At 36.7% G+C, this 17,842-nt stretch overlaps 2 protein-coding genes across 2 annotated transcripts; one reads left to right on the top strand and one right to left on the bottom strand.

The window, feature by feature from the left end:
* The first annotated feature begins 1,490 nt into the window (after positions 1–1,490).
* On the top strand, positions 1,491–11,793 carry LOC136202481 (uncharacterized). The gene is made up of 15 exons (XM_065993135.1): positions 1,491–1,810; positions 1,891–1,970; positions 2,131–2,248; positions 2,378–2,556; positions 2,761–2,843; positions 2,964–3,148; positions 7,661–7,722; positions 7,904–8,012; positions 8,098–8,217; positions 8,400–8,519; positions 8,612–8,732; positions 8,823–8,979; positions 9,164–9,236; positions 10,878–11,005; positions 11,482–11,793. The coding sequence occupies exons 1-15, from the start codon at positions 1,615–1,617 to the stop codon at positions 11,602–11,604; spliced, it is 1,854 nt and encodes a 617-aa protein (XP_065849207.1). The 5' UTR covers positions 1,491–1,614; the 3' UTR covers positions 11,605–11,793.
* Positions 11,794–12,959: 1,166 nt separating this feature from the next.
* Positions 12,960–17,177, bottom strand: LOC136202482 (26S proteasome regulatory subunit 4 homolog B-like). Its single transcript, XM_065993136.1, has 6 exons — positions 16,578–17,177; positions 15,144–15,389; positions 14,007–14,176; positions 13,701–13,917; positions 13,467–13,607; positions 12,960–13,303 (listed from the first exon to the last, which is right to left on the bottom strand). Exons 1-6 carry the CDS (start codon positions 17,049–17,051, stop codon positions 13,220–13,222), a joined length of 1,332 nt encoding a protein of 443 aa, XP_065849208.1. The 5' UTR covers positions 17,052–17,177; the 3' UTR covers positions 12,960–13,219.
* Positions 17,178–17,842: the final 665 nt, after the last annotated feature.

Here is a 17,842-nt window from a genome sequence, read left to right as displayed (position 1 = left end):
GCCTGCCTTCAAAGTGAGGCGAAAGGATGGTGAATCTCCCCCACTCTTAAGAGTTCATCAACTGATTGATCAACAGAATGGGGTTTGGGATGAGCTGCTGGTGCGGCGCTGGTGTCACGCAAATGATGTTAATGGGATTCTGTCTATTCCCGTTAGCCTTACTAATGCTGCATACTTTCTTCTTTGGGATTTCTCCAAGTCCGGTGAATATTTGGTTAAGTCTGGTTATCAAGCTGCTAGATTTTTCATCCAAAGTTCCTCTTCCAACTCTGTTCTTCATCATCCTATTCTTTCTGAGCTACAATGGAAAAGGGTTTGGAGTTTGCACATACCCAATAAAATTAAGATCTTTCTTTGGAGATGTCTGTCTGATAAACTGTCAACTATGGATAATCTGCTGAAGAGGGGTATTTCTAGGCATATGTCTTGTGCTTTCTGCCCTTTGATGGAAAATGCATCTCATCTCTTTTTCCATTGCCCCTTGGCTAAATCGGTATGGTTTTCTTCTCCCCTCATGCTCAGGTCTGATGTTCTGTATGGCTCTTCCTGTAGTCAAATTTGGTTGAGTCTTATTGATGGAATACCCTCCCTCCCTAATTCCTTTGATGCGGTTTCACTTGCTTGTTTTATTTTATGGCAACTCTGGAAAGCCCGAAATGACTATTTTTTCAATCATCATCCTTGGAACACGACAGAAATTGTTTCTAATGCTGTGTCTCTGTGTTCGGAATGGAATGACTCGTTGTCCGCCTCTAGGCCAGCCAGTTCGCCTCCTACTCTCTGCTCTTCTTCTCAACAATTTCTCTCCTGGTCCAAACCATGCTCTGGTTGGATTAAGATAAATGTGGATGGGAGTTTTATTTTGCAATCCTTGCTCGGTAGTGGTGGCATTATTGCCCGTGACCATTCCGGAAACGTTCTTGGCTGCCGTTGCAAGCATTATCCTTCCCTTCAGTCGAGTCTGATGGCTGAAGCTCTTGCAATGCGTGATGGTGTTATCTTTGGTATTGAAAAAGGCTTTCAACGGGTGATTTTTGAGGGTGATTCTGTGGAAGTCATTGATGCTATAAATAATCCTAGTATTAACTGTATTGCTGAGATTAGCGTAATCATTTCTGATATTCTGGCTCTCACTGGATCCTTTCATTCTGTTTTGTTTAATTTTACTGATAGAACTTGTAATTGGGCAGCTCATAGTTTAGCTACAAAAGCCCGATCATCTGTCTCTTTTTGTGTAAATGACTTTGCTCTTACTGTTTGGTTCCTCTCTTGTGGGAACCTTTCTGTGTAATCGTCGTATGTTTGTTATGGAATATATCTGATTACTGTAAAAAAAAAAAAAAAGCACCGAAATTTTAAGATATTTCTTTAACTGGATTAATTTTTATTTTTTTTACAAGTAAGTTTTAACTTGATACTCATAATGTTTCTCGTAATTAAAGCACAAATGTTTGTATTTGCAATGTAAGCCGACAACGTTTTTGATAAAAAGAAGAAAGGGAAGAAAAAGTCTCAACCAAAAGGAGAAGAGTTTCCAAAAATCCAGATTTGATCTAAATCATCATAATTATCTTTGCTCAAACACGGAAAAAGATAATAATAATTCAAAACGACATGTCTGGGAAAAAAGGTCCGTCGTCAGATACTACACTATTGCTTGGTCCACAACAACGCACTTCTTCCGTTCATCATTTTTCCAACACTCGCTCCTCTTCTCCTCGTTTCTCCGTCGAGATGTCCACACTCTCCGCCGTTAACCGTCGCTCCATCTTTCTCGGTGTCGACGTTGGCACCGGTAGTGCTCGCGCTGGTATGTGTTATGTTTTTGCTATGCATAATTGTGAGATGATTGGTGCATTTGGCTTGTTTTCTTATTGCTGTTTGATTCAGGTCTGTTCGATGAGAATGGAAAACTTCTTGGTTCTGCTAGTAGTCCAATTCAAATATGGAAAGAACGTGACTGCGTTGAGGTAACTCCTTTCTGCTACTAATTGCTTATATACAAGGGGAGTGTTTGTCAATGATTTCTTTGCGGGCAAATTCTGCTATAAGTATGAATTTGTGAAAATATATTGTCATATATCTTTAATCAAAGTAATCTGAATTGTTTTTTTTTTTTTCCAATACTAGCAATCCTCAACAGATATTTGGCATGCTATATGTGCAGCTGTGAATTCAGCATGCTCTCTTGCTGATATTTCTGGGGAAGAAGTTACTGGCTTGGGGTTTGCTGCTACGTGTTCTCTTGGTCTGTAATATGTACACTGATTCCTACAAGTCCTTTTTGGAGAAAATTATGTTAATAATACATGTTATATCCATTTCAAATATGGTTATGATTGAATGTTTAAAATGACTCTCTCTCTTTCTCTCTCAGTTGCGGTTGATGCTGATGGATCCCCAGTATCAGTTTCTTGGAGTGGGGATTCAAGACGAAATGTTATTGTTTGGATGGACCATAGAGCTATAAAAGAAGCTGAGAAGATCAATTCCTTAAACTCATCAGCGTTACAATACTGTGGTGGAGCTATTTCCCCTGAAATGCAGCCACCAAAGGTTATTGGTTCCCATTCTCAATATCTCTACTCTTTTTTTCCTCTCAATGACGTGTAATGCACATGCTGAATCTAAATTAGAATAGAAATCCAAACTGTATAACAAAATGCCATTACCTCAGCAGCTTGAGATTGCAATGCTGGATTGAAAAATCATGATTTTTGCTAACTTTATTGAGTGCACCTAATAATAAATATTTTTCAGCTTTTGTGGGTGAAAGAAAATTTGCAAGAATCATGGTCTATGGTATTCAGGTGGATGGACTTGAGTGATTGGTTGTCCTACAGGTATCTTTATCTCTTTTAAATATTGGATCATTCTTAATGCCGATATTCTCTTATATCAGCGGTCTTGTTTCTCATGGAGTTTATGCTGATTTCTCTGTGTTCTTTCTCATTGAATGTAAGAGCAACAGGTGATGATACTCGTAGTTTGTGTACAGCAGTATGCAAATGGACATATCTTGGTCATGCACATCTGCAACGAAATGATGAAAAAGATTCCCGAAACATGGAAGCCTGTGGATGGGATGATGACTTTTGGGAAGAGATTGGCCTAGGAGATCTAGTAGAAGGGCATCATGCTAAGATTGGTATGCTTATAGAGATAAGAGTTCATTGTACCTTATTATCACTGTAGTGTAAAATTCGCACTATGTGCGCCTGATAGAGAATATGCTAATAGGCCCAGGGTAATATGGGGATTTAGCGACACGTAGCTTGGGGTCTTATGAGAGTTAGTTAGGAGGGAGAGAGGGTTGTAGTTGAGGTTATATATAGCAGTAGGGAGAGAAGGAAAGGGAAGGAAGAATTTGTGTTAGTAATAGTAAGCACATTTTATTTGTTTGGCTCTGTCATGAAACCACACTGGACTTGAAACGTGTACAACACAAGTCCATGTTATAATGTGTTCAAATTAAATCAACAAATCAGGTTATCTGAATTCGAACCCTCCGTTATTTGGTCTGAGCGGCTTTTTGATACCATGTCATGAAACCAATTGAACTAAAAACTTAAACTGATAGTTAAAGCGAATTCATATTAATATATGACAGGCTGTGTTCTTTGAGCAGGGAGGGAAATGATTTCCTGTGAGAGCTTTCTCGCCTCTGTTTATCTTTTTATTTTTATTGCTGTTCATCCATTCCAGTGTTTAAGGATATCAATTAATCCTATATTTCCTATTTCTTACATGCTCTGTTTTCTGTTTCTATCATTTGGCTCCGTCTTTGAGAAATCGAAACGACAATTAGAATGGTATAGCAAACAATGAAAGAACTTAGTTGGGACATCTTTCAGACGTTGGCAGATCTAGAGAAAACAATGAAGAAAACTTTGTCCAGACTTGAAGCTGTGGAGGAGGTTTTTGACGGTAATATTTCGAGGCCTTTGGTAAAACCATCAAGTTGAATCTAACATTCAAGTAATTATTCACATGAAGAAGAAATCTCCGGAGAAGAATCACTAAGACGGAAATCCAAACCATTGGAGCAATAAATGAATTTTGGAAGAAACCTATCGGAGGGAAATTATTTCCTATGGGAGCTTGAGATCTTTCTCATTTCAGTTTATCTTTGTATTTCTGTTTCTATTCATCCATTCCAGTGTTTAAGAATATCAATTCAATCCTATATTTCCTATTTCTCCTTTGCTCTGTTTTCTTTGTTTCTCCCAATACCCTTTGATGCTGGTTTGCGGAAGCCATTAAAGTTGAAGAAAAGAACAAAGTTATAACTTGGGGATAACCTGTTTTTGGAAGGTGAGGAAGAGGGTATAAAGTGGAGGAAATAAGAGAGGATGAGATTTAGCAGATGAGACAGGAAGGGGAATTCAAGATAGAGATAGAAAATTGAGGAAGGTTGCTTCAATGGTTCTTGGTTCTGAAACAAGTCAAGATGACTACGATCTTCCTATTGCACTATCCAAAGGTAAACACGTCCTCTATGTTTTTGCTTTTGTTTCTTATGATAACATGTCCTCTACTTTAGGTCCTTCTGTTGCTTCCCTTTACTCTACTACTGATCCTAAATCCCTCTCGGAGGCCTGGCGCAATACAATGATAGAAAAAATGAATGTTTTGGATGCTAATGGTACTTGGAATTTGGTAATTTTGCCTCTTGGAAAGAAGTCTGGTGGACCCCGATGGGTGCATGTTGTTGATCGTTTAAAAGCTCATATTGTAGGAAAGGGGTATGGGTAGACCCATAGGGTCGATTATTCCCAAACTTTTTCTCCGGTGGCGAAGATTACTTCTATTTGGCTTTTTATCTCAATGGCGACCTCTTCTAATTGGCCCTTGGACCATTTGGATATAAAAAATGATTTCTTACCTAGGGACCTCTAAGAAGGAGTTTATATGGAGCAACCATGGTTTGTTGCTAAGGGGAAGTATGCAAAGCTATCGTCTCTGCAACTCCCTATATGGCTTGTAACCAAGTTCTCGAGCATGGTTTGGGAAGTTTAGCCAAGAAGTTTAGATGTTTGGAATGAAGAAGTGCAAGTGTGACCACTGACATTTCAGAAATCTCATCTCTAAAATCCTTTCTTCATGGTCAGTTTCATAGAAGGACACTCTAAAGTACTTATTAGGAATTGAGGTGTTAAGAAGTAAGAATTGAATCTTCCAAAATATGTTCTTGATTTGTTGTCAGAAAGAAAAAATAAGCGCGCAGTGTGCTTATGACTCTAAATTTGCATCTCACATCGTAAGGAGGATTATTTGAAGATCATGGAAGATATAGACGTTTGGTAGGAAATTTGAACTATCTTACCGTGACTAGATCTGAAGTAGCCTATTCTGTCAGTGTATGTCTTATCCCACCATTGATCACTGGATTGCGCTTAAACAAATCTTATGTTACTTGAAAGGGACTCCTGGAGGAGGAATATTTTACAAGAATCATGATAATTCCAGATTGAATGTTTTTCTGATTCATTCACTGTGATCGAATGTTTCCCGGATGCAGACTGCATACGAGACAAGGATGATAGGAGATCCACTAATGGCTACTATGTTTTTGTTGGAGAAAATTTATTTTTAGAAGAGCAAGAAGCAACATGTATATTACTCTAGTGCAGAATCTGAATATCTAGCAATGTCTTAATCAATTTGTGAGATTATGTGAATTCGCCATCTCTTGTCTAAACTCGGATTCAAGATCAATACTCTAGCAAAATCATGGTGTGATAATCAAGTAGCTCTTCATATTGCTTTCAACCTTGTGTTCCATGAACATAAAACATATTGAAGTAGATTGCTATTTTGTTCGTGAGAAGTTAGAAGAGAACATAATTTCTACTGTCTACAACCGAAATGATGAGCAACTTGGAGATATCTTCACTAAAGCTTTAAATGGAGCTCAGGGAAACTATATTTGTAACAAGCTGGGCATGATAAATATCTATGCTCCAGCTTGAGAGGGAGTAAATAGTATAGTCAATAGATTAATTATAGTCAATAGCTATAATTAACAGTCAATAGCTTAATTGTAGATGTAAATTTATTAGCTTTCCTAATATAACTATACATTCTTGTATAAATACATGTCATTTCTAAGACATTGTAATTGAGATTTCTCTCAACCACTATTGTCTCATTACACCCCTTAAAATTGATTTTTAAGGGTGTCAGCTATTAATATGAAGTGGACCTTTAACTATCAGCTTGAGCTTTTAGTTCAAATGGTTCCATGACATGGTATCAGAGCCAGTTTGACCAACTGGTCCAACTGGTCCAAGGTTTGATTCCTGGCAGCCCCCATTTGTTGAGTTATTTGCAGGACATGGTAATTTGGGCCTGTGTTTGTGCACGCTTCAAGCCCAGTGGGCATTCGCGTGTGGGGGTGTGTCAGCTATTAATATGAAGTGGACCTTTAACTATCAGCTTGAGCTTTTAGCTAAAACGGTTTCATGACAAAGGGGAAAAACTTGAGATTTTATAAGTGTAACATAGAAGTACCTCTAGTTAGAATCTAGTAAAAAATATTACTAAAATGATACATCAGGAAAGATGATGCTCACACTTTTGACTGAGTTTTTGGCCGTCAAATTTTCTCTGGCCAAAATTCTATAAAAAAATGTCTCCTTATCTGTTTGCAAATTGTAAAAATGGAGGATAAAAATTTAGTCAGAAAAAAAGTTGTCTACATATAAAAAAACAGATATTGATTCATTGTTTTCTGTGATATTTTACATAGGTCCTGGTGATCGAATTTTTATTTTCCACCAATATAAGCTTAAGTTTACAGGTGCAATAAGTTTAATGGCTATGTCACATATGTGCGAAAGAAGAAGGATTAAAACGGCTCTTTACCATCATTAGCTGTCATTTTGTTATTTCTACATTAGTAATTACTGCTGTTTTTCCTATTTAGTTAATTGCTTTATTTTCCTATTTAGATAATTATTAAGGAAGGTTAGAATTATTAGTGCGATGAATTTGTTAGGCCAGCTGTACATTCCTTGTCCTTTTTCCTATTTAAGAGAATCAGCCTGTACGAGTTGATTATTTAAGAGAATCAGCCTGTACGAGTTGATTACGTTGTTGATTAATGAAACCTTTCTTTCTTTCTAAATTCTTCTCTCTTTGTTCTCATTCTTTTTCTTCTTAGTTCCAAAATTCTAGTTTGTCAGAATCCTAGATCTGACAAGCTACAATGAACTAAGTTAAGGGACAATTATGAAAGTTGCTCCTTTACTGATAAATCACCATCACTGGTCAATGCCTTAAGATCTTTAATGGACCAGAATTAAGATTGTTGGTTTTTAGCAATCTTTAGACTTCTAATCCTGTGATTTAAAACTTTTTGTCATTTACCAATTCATTAAAATCACATGAACCAGCCTGAAATCATAATGGGAATTAAAATTATGGCATGATATGCTTGTAGTTCATTTGGATGTTATGTATAAACAGTATTTCTTCTTTTATGACACAGATGAAATTTGTTTGCTATGGTACTTGATGCATATTAATGAACGTCGAGAAAGTAAATCATGATGCAGCTGGCCATCAACATATCATGATATACTTTTTGTAAGATTGCATTTACCAATATTTTGTTCTTTTCTTTGCAGTGTAAATTGACATTATATAATGTAAACAGGACGGAGTGTAGCTTTCCCTGGCCATCCTTTGGGTTCTGGTCTCACTCCTGGAGCTGCAAAGGCAAGTAATTTTGTACCAAAGACTTCTTGTTGTTATCAAGTGGTGCTCCCTTGTGTCATTTGATTAGATGCACCCATATTAGCACATAGCTTTTGTCTTTCTATGGAGGGTGGATATGTTTCATATCAACTTCAAATCTATGGCTGGTTTCTGTTCCCTAAATATTGGCTTTTATATTTAGGAGTTGGGTCTTGTAGCTGGTATTCCTGTTGGGACCTCACTGATTGATGCTCATGCTGGCGGTGTAGGGATCTTGGAGAGTGTTCCTTGTACAGAATCTGATGTTAAAGGTATTGATATTATTCGGAATAACATAATAAGTCCTGTATGTTTGTTGAATGTAAGTGATATAATTGAAATTATTATTTTTTCCAGAGGATGACAAGGAAGCAATAGGTCATCGTATGGCTTTAATTTGTGGTACTTCTACTTGTCATATGGCTCTATCACGGAGCAAGCTGTTCATTCCTGGGGTTTGGGGACCATTTTGGTCAGGTAACCCTAAGAATTAGATGATTTTGGTTTTCTGAAAATGATTAACCGGTATATGTGGCTAGAGCGGTTATCATTTTGGATGTCTAAATGTTTTTTGCACATGCAATACAACATTCATGTACAAAATTTCCAAGTATGTTATGAACTTGAATCTGATGGTACTTTATTCATGATTTCTTTAGCAATGGTCCCTGAGTACTGGCTCACGGAGGGTGGACAGAGTGCCACTGGTGCACTATTGGATTATATCATAGAAAACCATGCTGCTTCTCCTAGACTTGCAAATCGTGCTGCCTCTCAAAGTAAGATCTCTGTTTATTGCAAATATTTTGAGCATAATTTTGATCTCTCTCCCCATACTGTTGAGATATATATGATTTTCTTTATTTTCCAGAAATATCACTGTTTGAACTATTGAACACCATATTGAAGACTCTGATGGATGACCTTAAGCTTCCATTTCTTGCTGCTTTGACCGAAGATGTACATGTCCTTCCTGACTTTCACGGAAACAGGTAATGTGTAATGATGATGCAATTTTTCCTGGCTATATGCTTGCATATTTGCTCACAATTAATGTAACTGTTAAATTTGTGATGCTGCAGATCTCCCATTGCAGATCCAAAATCTAAAGGAATTATCTACGGCATGACCCTTGACACAAGTGAAAATCAACTAGCTCTTTTATACCTTGCCAGTGTACAGGGTATTGCATATGGAACTCGTCACATCGTGGAGCATTGTAATGCTCATGGTCACAAAGTAAGAATTCATCCCCGAATTCCACATTTAAATGGGCATCCCTTCAATTCTTTTATGAGATTAGTTTTGTATGGACTGTTAGTATTTTCTAGTGAGCATCTTAGTCATTCATATATGTCTATTTATCTACAGTGATATTTCTTTCAGGCTTTTAGTCTTTTGGTATGTATCTTCATTCATGCAGATTGACACGCTGCTTGCATGTGGTGGCCTTTCAAAAAATGTTGTGTTTCTTCAAGAACACGCTGATGCCATTGGTACTTCCCTTCACTTTTTTTATCTGTTATGCATCCCCCTCCCCGTTTTTGCTTCTACCTGTGGTGTGAATATATTATCATTAAACATGCTTTTTAGTGTATGTATGGTTTTTCTTAACCTTTGTATGTAGGTGTAGTTTTTGTATATGGATGGTCTTTGCACAGATTTTGTATGTCCATTTTAAGATATGCATTATGTGACTAGGGCTCATATAAACTGTTCCTTGTGCTTAAATTCAACAGTTGGATAAGGAAAAAGTGCTCATATGAACTGTTTCTTGTGCTTAGATCCAATAGTTGATAAGGAAAAAGGTGTAAGAAGGTGTATGCCATAATATGCTGGGATTGATCACAGTTGGTGTTATTGCACCTTTTGTAGCTGCATTGTGCTTTATATGGTGCATCAGTGTCCACAATATTTTATCCCTAATTACGTAACCCGTTTTTTTATTCTTTGTATTTCTCCTACCTGCATCAAAAATAACTGTCAAGGACCTGTTATAGACATCCAATGTGTTGTTACTAGTTCCTTGCTGTGGATTTTTTTAGCTTTGAGTGGTTGGTTGTACAATTGGTATGCCTATTTCTAATCTACTTTGAAATTACAGTTAATATTTTTATCATATACCAATAGCATGGAAGGACTAGTTTTTTTTTGGTAGAAACAGGAAAGAAAACAAACCAACACCGAGACAAAAGCTAACCTGGGATCAGCCTAGGAAAGCTAATCCCAACTCTGTCCTCTAAAAGGAGAGAAGAAAGATAGATAGGAGGATCAGAAAGGGTGGAAACACCTAACATCCCCTCGTGCCCAGCCGCCGCCAAGCGATCCGCAATTCGATTTTGTTCTCTGTAGATGTGGCTGAACTCTAAGGACTCAAAAGGAGGAGCCAAGACTTATTATTGCTTTGATAAGGTTCTGGCTACTAAGACAAAAAGCATGATTATTAGAGATCATACTAATAGCCTCCATATTATCAGACTCCACAGCAAGCCTTTTAATACCCAGATTTCTGGCAAGCTTGACTCCAGAAAGAATACCCCAAAGTTCCGCTGAAAAGGATGAGCCCAACCCCAGGTTATGGGTGAATCCAGACAACCAGGCACCTCCCGCGTCCCTGAGCACGCCTCCAGCCGCGATCTTTCCATTGTTGAGACAGGAGCCATCCGTGTTCAACTTAACCACCCCATCCTTCGGCCTACACCACCCAACGAGTTGAACCTCTTTATTCTGGGTAGAATTGGCAAGGGGGTCCCCTTTGAAGCTCCCCGTAATGGTAAGGAGCTTTTTAGAGAAGAACTCGGGTAAGTTCTGAATAAAAACAGTCTTCTCACCAAAGATCTCCTCGTTTCTCCACTTCCAAAGGTGGTGGCAGATAATAGCAAATAAAATGTCTCCCTGCTCCATGTTAGCCATGGAAGGACTAGTTGATGTAGTATTAATGGTACTTTGGGTTTTATCAAAAAAAAAAAAAAATGGTACTTTGGGACATATATGTCTGCCACAAATGGATAAGCAATAAAAGAGAAGTTCAAATTCAGTTTGATAAGACTACAATGTCTAGCTCAAAATAATCATGAAATCAATGGTGTCCATTTTATGCATATTACCAAACCTGACACTTGTTCATGACTTTGTAGGCTGCCCTATTATACTTCCACGGGAAAGCGAGTCTGTGCTACTGGGTGCTGCTATTCTTGGTGCTGTTGCTGCAAAGAAATACGCCAGTCTTACTGAGGCCATGAGGGCACTTAGTGCAGCTGGTCAGGTACATGGTTGCTTGTTTTGAACATGCACATACACGCACAAGCACACACATATACATACATAAAGGTGTGTGTGCGCGCACGCGTGTTAGTTGGTTGGATGGTGTGTCAACTTTGACAAAGTATTAACACCAAGTTGAATACTAATTGAGAAAGCCAAAGTTTTGTTGGGAACTATCTTATGCCACATGGTAGTAATGCTGCTGCTTATTGGTTTTTCGCTTGGTATTTTATGTGATAGCTGAGGGATGCTGAGACTGCCTAAATTAATTTATGTCTTGCTTTTATTTCTTAAACCAGATTTAAGCATTGATTGGTTCAGTAAAATTACACACTTCACGCTTTAATTATCCTTAAATCACATAAATTACTCCTTCATTCATAATGAATAATTAGACGTACTTTTGTTGTTCAAGTGAGTACAATTTGGAATTTGCTGCATGTTCTATTTGACATTAATATGGTTGGACGTTTGCAGGTCATTCATCCATCAAAAGACCCAAAGGTGAAGAAGTATCATGATGCCAAGTACCATATTTTCCGGCAGCTTTATGAACAGCAACTGTCTCAACGTTCAATCATGGCTAAAGCTTTGGAGTGAGTTCATTTTCTGGCACGTATGCATTAGCTTCAAGCCCAAAATTTGTGTATTGTTATTTAATATTGTAATCATAAAGGAAAAGAAGATTTCATATATCTGTATTTATACATCTACCATGGAGACAAGATAAAGGACAAGATATGGTTTCCCATGCTACATAATGCTACACAATCATACCATATTGTTACAGATGCAAACAGGTTAACAATAGTCTCTAATACTCCACCTCAAGCTGCAGTATAAATGTTGATCATATCCGGCTTGATACAAGTATAATTTGATCCGATTTTTTTGATAAGGCTTTGGTGAACGTATCTGCTGATTGACTTCCTGTTCTGATGTGTAAAATTGTGATATTGGTTCTTCCATTAAACATGGGGTTATTGACACTGTGGATAGTTGTTTCATTATTAAGGATGTTAATTTTTCTTTTTAAAATTTTTCTTTTTATTTTTGCAAAAGCTGATTCTAAATATATTCTTGCACTTAATGAAATCTCAAAAATTGTATCTAAGATGGGTTTTTGTTTCATACGCAAGTAACGTTTTGCCTTATTAAAAGGCTCTGAATAAATAGTGCTAATTAGGTATTGAGTTTTTATACCTAAACATACATAAAATTTACGCACACCAAAAAAAATCACAAACATGGAAATTACTGAAGAAAAATGGTAAACAAGAAGTTTGCCCAAATGAGTTATTTATAAATAAAATACTAAAATTCAACAAAATGATAAAAGTAGAAATTGTTGAAGTAAAATGATAAACAGGAAAAAATTGTCCAAATTAACGTACAAGTTAATTTAATTCGGTAAATGATGAACTTTTTAGTCCAATTAAATAAGAAACTATATTTTTTCCCTATCATTTTAGCATAAAATTTATCAAGTTGGATAGGATTTACTGAGTTTTTTAATTTAGGGAAGTGTGTTATCAAATTTTAGATTAAAATGACAGAAAATGAATATATCCTTCTTAAATTGGACTCGTTAGTTCATTTTGAGATGAATTAAAAACCCTTAATAAGGTAAGGGTCAAGTTAAAGGTCAAAGAGGTGATTGAAGCTTAGGGTTTGATTCACAAAGGTTACTACACTTCATTAATTAACCTTTTACTTCAATAAAGTCATTCCTACTAATTTGTATATAAAAAAACTCATTGGAATCTTCACATAACACAAAAGACAGCTAAGCAATGTCTTTGACATTTCCGACTTTGATAATTGACATGACAATCGTGTCACGTAGCATATCCTAAACCCTTATCCGATATGGCATTTAATTGGCACATATTCCACTGTTTTCAGTGTCAGGTAAACATTTTGGTAAGCTTTTATACATGTTATGAAACAAAAAAGAGTTCGAATTTTCTTCATTTCCATTGGGATAAAAAGTTTGATCAACCGCTCTACTTAAAGAGCACGTCTCTTTGAACTGAAGATAGAATTTATCGTTTATATGACAAATTCAAAAGCTAAACAGAATTTAAAAAAATGTCCTCAAAAGGATGATATCCAACTTTTAATTGTTGAAAAAGAACAAATGATGCAAAGGCTAAAAATAGGTAAGAATTGCCTTCACATGTAGAGTCCTTCTGGAACCCATTAAGAATTGCCTTCACATGTAGAGTCCTTCTGGAACCCCTTCTTTCTTTTTGAACATCACTTTCTCCTTTGCTTTCTTAAAGTCTACATGGGTTACCTGAAACACAAAAATGCCAAGCAATTAAAACTCTCTGAACTACACAGAACACATAAATGAAGTTACTTCCAATCCACTTCAAGCAAATGAAGCACCGGAACCGAGAGCAATCAACAGGAGACTCAATAAATATGCTCCCAGTTTAAAGTACGTAAGAAAGCACCTTCATGCGCCGCTCTCTCAGAGCAAGCAAGCCCGCTTCTGTACATATAGCTTTGATATCAGCCCCTGAAAACTCATCTTTAGTCATCACAAACTCTTCCAAGTTAACATCATCTGCTAATGTCATCCTTGATGTATGTATCTACATTCACAAAAGAAGATACAAGATAATATTATAACAACATAAACATTTAACCACAGCTTGAAGTGAATGCACGAAAGCATCGTTAAGCACCTGGAAAATACGCCTCCTGGTTTTGATATCTGGAAGGGGAAATTCGATCTTTCTGTCTATTCGTCCAGGGCGCAACAAGGCAGGATCAAGACTTTCAATTCTGTTTGTTGCAAGAATTACTTTCACATCTCCTCTTGAATCAAAACCATCTAACTGGTTCAGTAACTCCAACATGGTTCTTTGGATTTCGCGTTCACCCCCCGAATGTGCATCATATCTGAAACCAGCAGTTGTCAACAAAAGATAAACATAATGTCTCACCAAAATAATGCTAAATCTTGCTATCAGTTTATGTCGCATATGAACCTCTTCGTGCCAACTGCATCAATTTCATCAATGAAGACAATAGATGGTGAAAGGTCATCCGCAACTCTGAAAAGCTCCCTGACCAATTTTGGTCCATCTCCCAAGTACTTCTGAATCAGTTCACTTCCTACCACACGCAAGAAAGTTGCTGATGTAGAATTTGCTACTGCCTGAAGTCAAATAAAACATTACAACACACCATCTGATACAACACGATAATGTCAATTCGGTAGTAAAATATAGGAGCACTTCTGATCTGTTATATTAACTGCAAATGTATACAAGAGAATTATACATGTTACAAGCAAAATATCTAACTCTATCCTAAAATCCAAAACTTCTTTTATACAATAGTATTAGGAAACAAAAAATTGCATGTGATAATATTACATTTACAGTCAAACAGCTATGTTGCACGGAAATGGAAACGGGCATCAGGAAACGTAATTTCTAAAAAATATAGGAAACAGAAACGTGTAAATATTAACAATATAGGGGCATAAAGGGCAGCCCGGTGCACTACGCGTAAGCGAGGGTCTGGGGAGGGGTCCCACCATGCATGTCTTGCAAATTAATTAAAATCCAATATTTAATTGAGAAGTTAGAGTTTAAATAAGATCAAGATTTCAAAACAACTAGAAGTAGAAGATGAAATCAAAATTGTGAAGAACAAGATGAAGAAAGTCCAAACTCAATCAAGATTCCAGAGACAAGAATTATAGGATAAAGAAATATAGGTAAGTTCTTTAAATTGAAGGATACAAGGAAGGACGTATCAGTCAAATAGGAAGTTTCAATTTTCCTAATCCTAGACTGAATAAGAACTGCAAAATAGAAAGTTTGCATTTCAAGAATTTTAGTCGAAATGGCAGATGAAACCGTTTAAAAACTGAGAGACGCGTTTCATATTTTGGGTAATTATGGAACCTGCCCGGAAATGGTGAAACGTATGTGATGATGCGTTTCCGTGCATCATAGTCAAACAGTATTTATTTTAAAAAATAAAATTGTAGAGCTTATCTATCAATTAAACTTACCAAATACAGGAGAAATAGAATGGGATAGAGAAAATGGGACTACAAATGCATGCATTTAGACGTGTGTGCGCAGGAGAGAGAGAGAGAGAGAGAGGTGCACCTTGGCAAGCAAGGTCTTCCCTGTTCCAGGCTCTCCATAGAGTATCACTCCTTTAGGGGGTTTTATACCAATATCTTCATATAATTCAGGATGAGTAAGAGGAAGCTCCACTGCCTCCTTAATTTCCTGGATTTGGGCATCTAAACCACCAATGTCAGCATAAGATTCTAGTGGAGCTTTCTCAACCTTCATTACAGACACCATGGGATCAACATCATCCTGAAGAAGACCAACAACAGAAAGAACCTGCAAAAGCATAAATAAGAAAAAGAAAATCAGCATTTCACTAGCAAAAAGTGAGTCCATAATACAAGTCAAAACAGTCAAAAAATTCCAGGATACAAATAGAGTAAAAGAAGCTTAAACTGTATGTCCATTCTTATCATTATCCAAATAACAGTAATATAAACTTGTCAGGCAGTCGAGTTGAAGAGTATCACTAAAAAATGAATGCACAACTACAACCTACTGTAGAAATAGTTGTCCACATAATATATTAAGAAAAGGTTAAAAGATGTGCACAAACGCCGCTTAAGAATATTTCTTTATCAACTAAAAATAAAATTAACATGTAGACGTTATCTCTCGCATAATACAATTACTAATAAGAAATGAACATTGCAGAAATTCTGGTTGGACTTCAAAAATCTTGATACAGATTACAGATAACTCAAGGTTCTACCATATACTACAGATTAGGAATCACTGTAATCATATTTCAGGTTAAACTACAGACCTAAATGAAAAGAAGAAAAAATATATGTGGAATGAAAATAACTCTCACAACCAAGCCAGCAAATTCTAACAGAAACGTAGGAATTAAAAGAAAGATTAGAACAGCACCAATAGCAGTGGCAATTAACATTTTCATGTCACATTATCTTGGAGATTCTATAATGATTTTTTTCCTCTCCCCGAATTGTGACAATTTCACACCAAAACAAAACTCTTTTTTTAGCCTGCATTCATCAAACGTTAAACTGAGATTTTGAGACGTGAGGGCTATAAGAATAGATGAAAAAGGTAAAAGAGCAGAAAAGGAAAGGAACCAACTTATTATTTCCTACCAAACTAAGAAACATACATATTTCTAAATTATAGTTTTTGGATCTTCCTTCATAAAAACATAGTTTCTTTCTAAACATCTGAGAGTAAAACAGTATAACGTTTTTCTTCCCTTTTCATCTCGCTGGGTAAATAAAAACCAATGTGAAACCCTACACTCATTTCTGCATTTTTTCTTTGGCAAATCACGATTAACCTCGGTTTTTGCACAAATTCATCCATCTCTAAAAGCAACCAGTTTGGAGATCCACGATAACCCTAAAAACCCCAACTCTCAAAACTAAACTCGCAATTACACATGTCAATGGTAGCAAAACAGGAAAGGAACACAAAATTCTAGAGAATCCAAGTATAAATAAAAGAACAGACCTTATTGTGCATAAGAATAGCGCAACCAGGCTCTAGCTGGTCCTTATCCACAAAGGAGAGAATGCCCACGTAATACTCAGGTCCAACCGAGGAAGAAACAATGGCGTGATTTTCATCAATCAGCTCCTCCAAGTTTCCGACGCTCATTGGCGAGCCTCTCAAATCGTCGACCTTGGATCTATCTTCCTCGTTCTTCTCCTCTAGGGGCTTAAGCCTTTCTTGATTGGCAACAAATTCCTCCTCCATAAGAAGATAATCCTTGACGCGCTCAAGTTTCAGGAGTCGGAGTTTGCACTTAGTATGAGGAGTGACAGTGGGGATGCGAGCGGCGGCCTCAGAACCCTTTTGTTTGCGTTGCTTCCGGCCAACGCGGGAAGGGGGGGCGGCGGGTTCATATTTCTTGTCTTTCTTGTTATCGGAATCGTTCTTCCGGTCACCCGGCGGACGGTTCATGCCCGATGGGCCTTGACCCATGGCAGCGGTGGTGAGAGTAAGAAAAAGTAAGATTCCAAATAGAGAATGTGTCACAAGGAATGGAACTGTTTGAATTGTATCAGACGGTGGCTTGTATCGGAGGTCTAATGGTTAGGAGAGACCAATTTACATTATAAGACCTATTTTTTATAGAGTGAAAATTATAAAATTGGGATAAATTGGAGGTTGATTTATATATTTAGATCAATTTATCAAGTTATTATATATTTAGACTATATATTTATAACTTTTTCAAAATATTTCAAATTTTTCATTTTTTCCTTTTCTATCCATCAGTTTCATGGTTTCATCTTCTCTTTCCTATCTATCATTTCATCTTCCTTTTCCTTTATATTATGCGAATCATTAGGAATTGTTTCATCATCATGTCTTTTCTTCCTCTCTTTGTCTTTCTATTTTTATGAAAGCATGGTTCTTCATCTTCATGTTTCTTCTTCGTCTTTTGGTTTCTTTCTTCTTGTGCGAATCGAATGCATCATTATTCGACGTTTTTCTGCGTTTATCATATGTTTATTGTCGATTTCCATGGCAAAAGATAGAAATAAGGTAAGTATCTATTGTATGTATTTCTCATGTTTCATCTTCCTCTTTTTCTAGAAAATAGCTTCACAAAATGAGTTTGCATCATATTTTGCGAAGTCTGCGAAGCAAAATCATCCTCTGAAATAGTATTTTCTCCAGAAAATGGCTTCGCAAAATGATTTTACTTCACATTTTGCAAATCTTGCAAAGCAAAATCATCCTTTTTTAACTTGTTTTTCTCTTCGCAG

This window comes from Euphorbia lathyris, chromosome 8 (assembly GCF_963576675.1).
Source record: "Euphorbia lathyris chromosome 8, ddEupLath1.1, whole genome shotgun sequence".
NCBI classification, from domain to species: Eukaryota; Viridiplantae; Streptophyta; class Magnoliopsida; order Malpighiales; family Euphorbiaceae; genus Euphorbia; species Euphorbia lathyris.
Note: the sequence above shows the minus strand (reverse complement) of the source record. Positions and strands in the feature narration are given on the sequence as shown.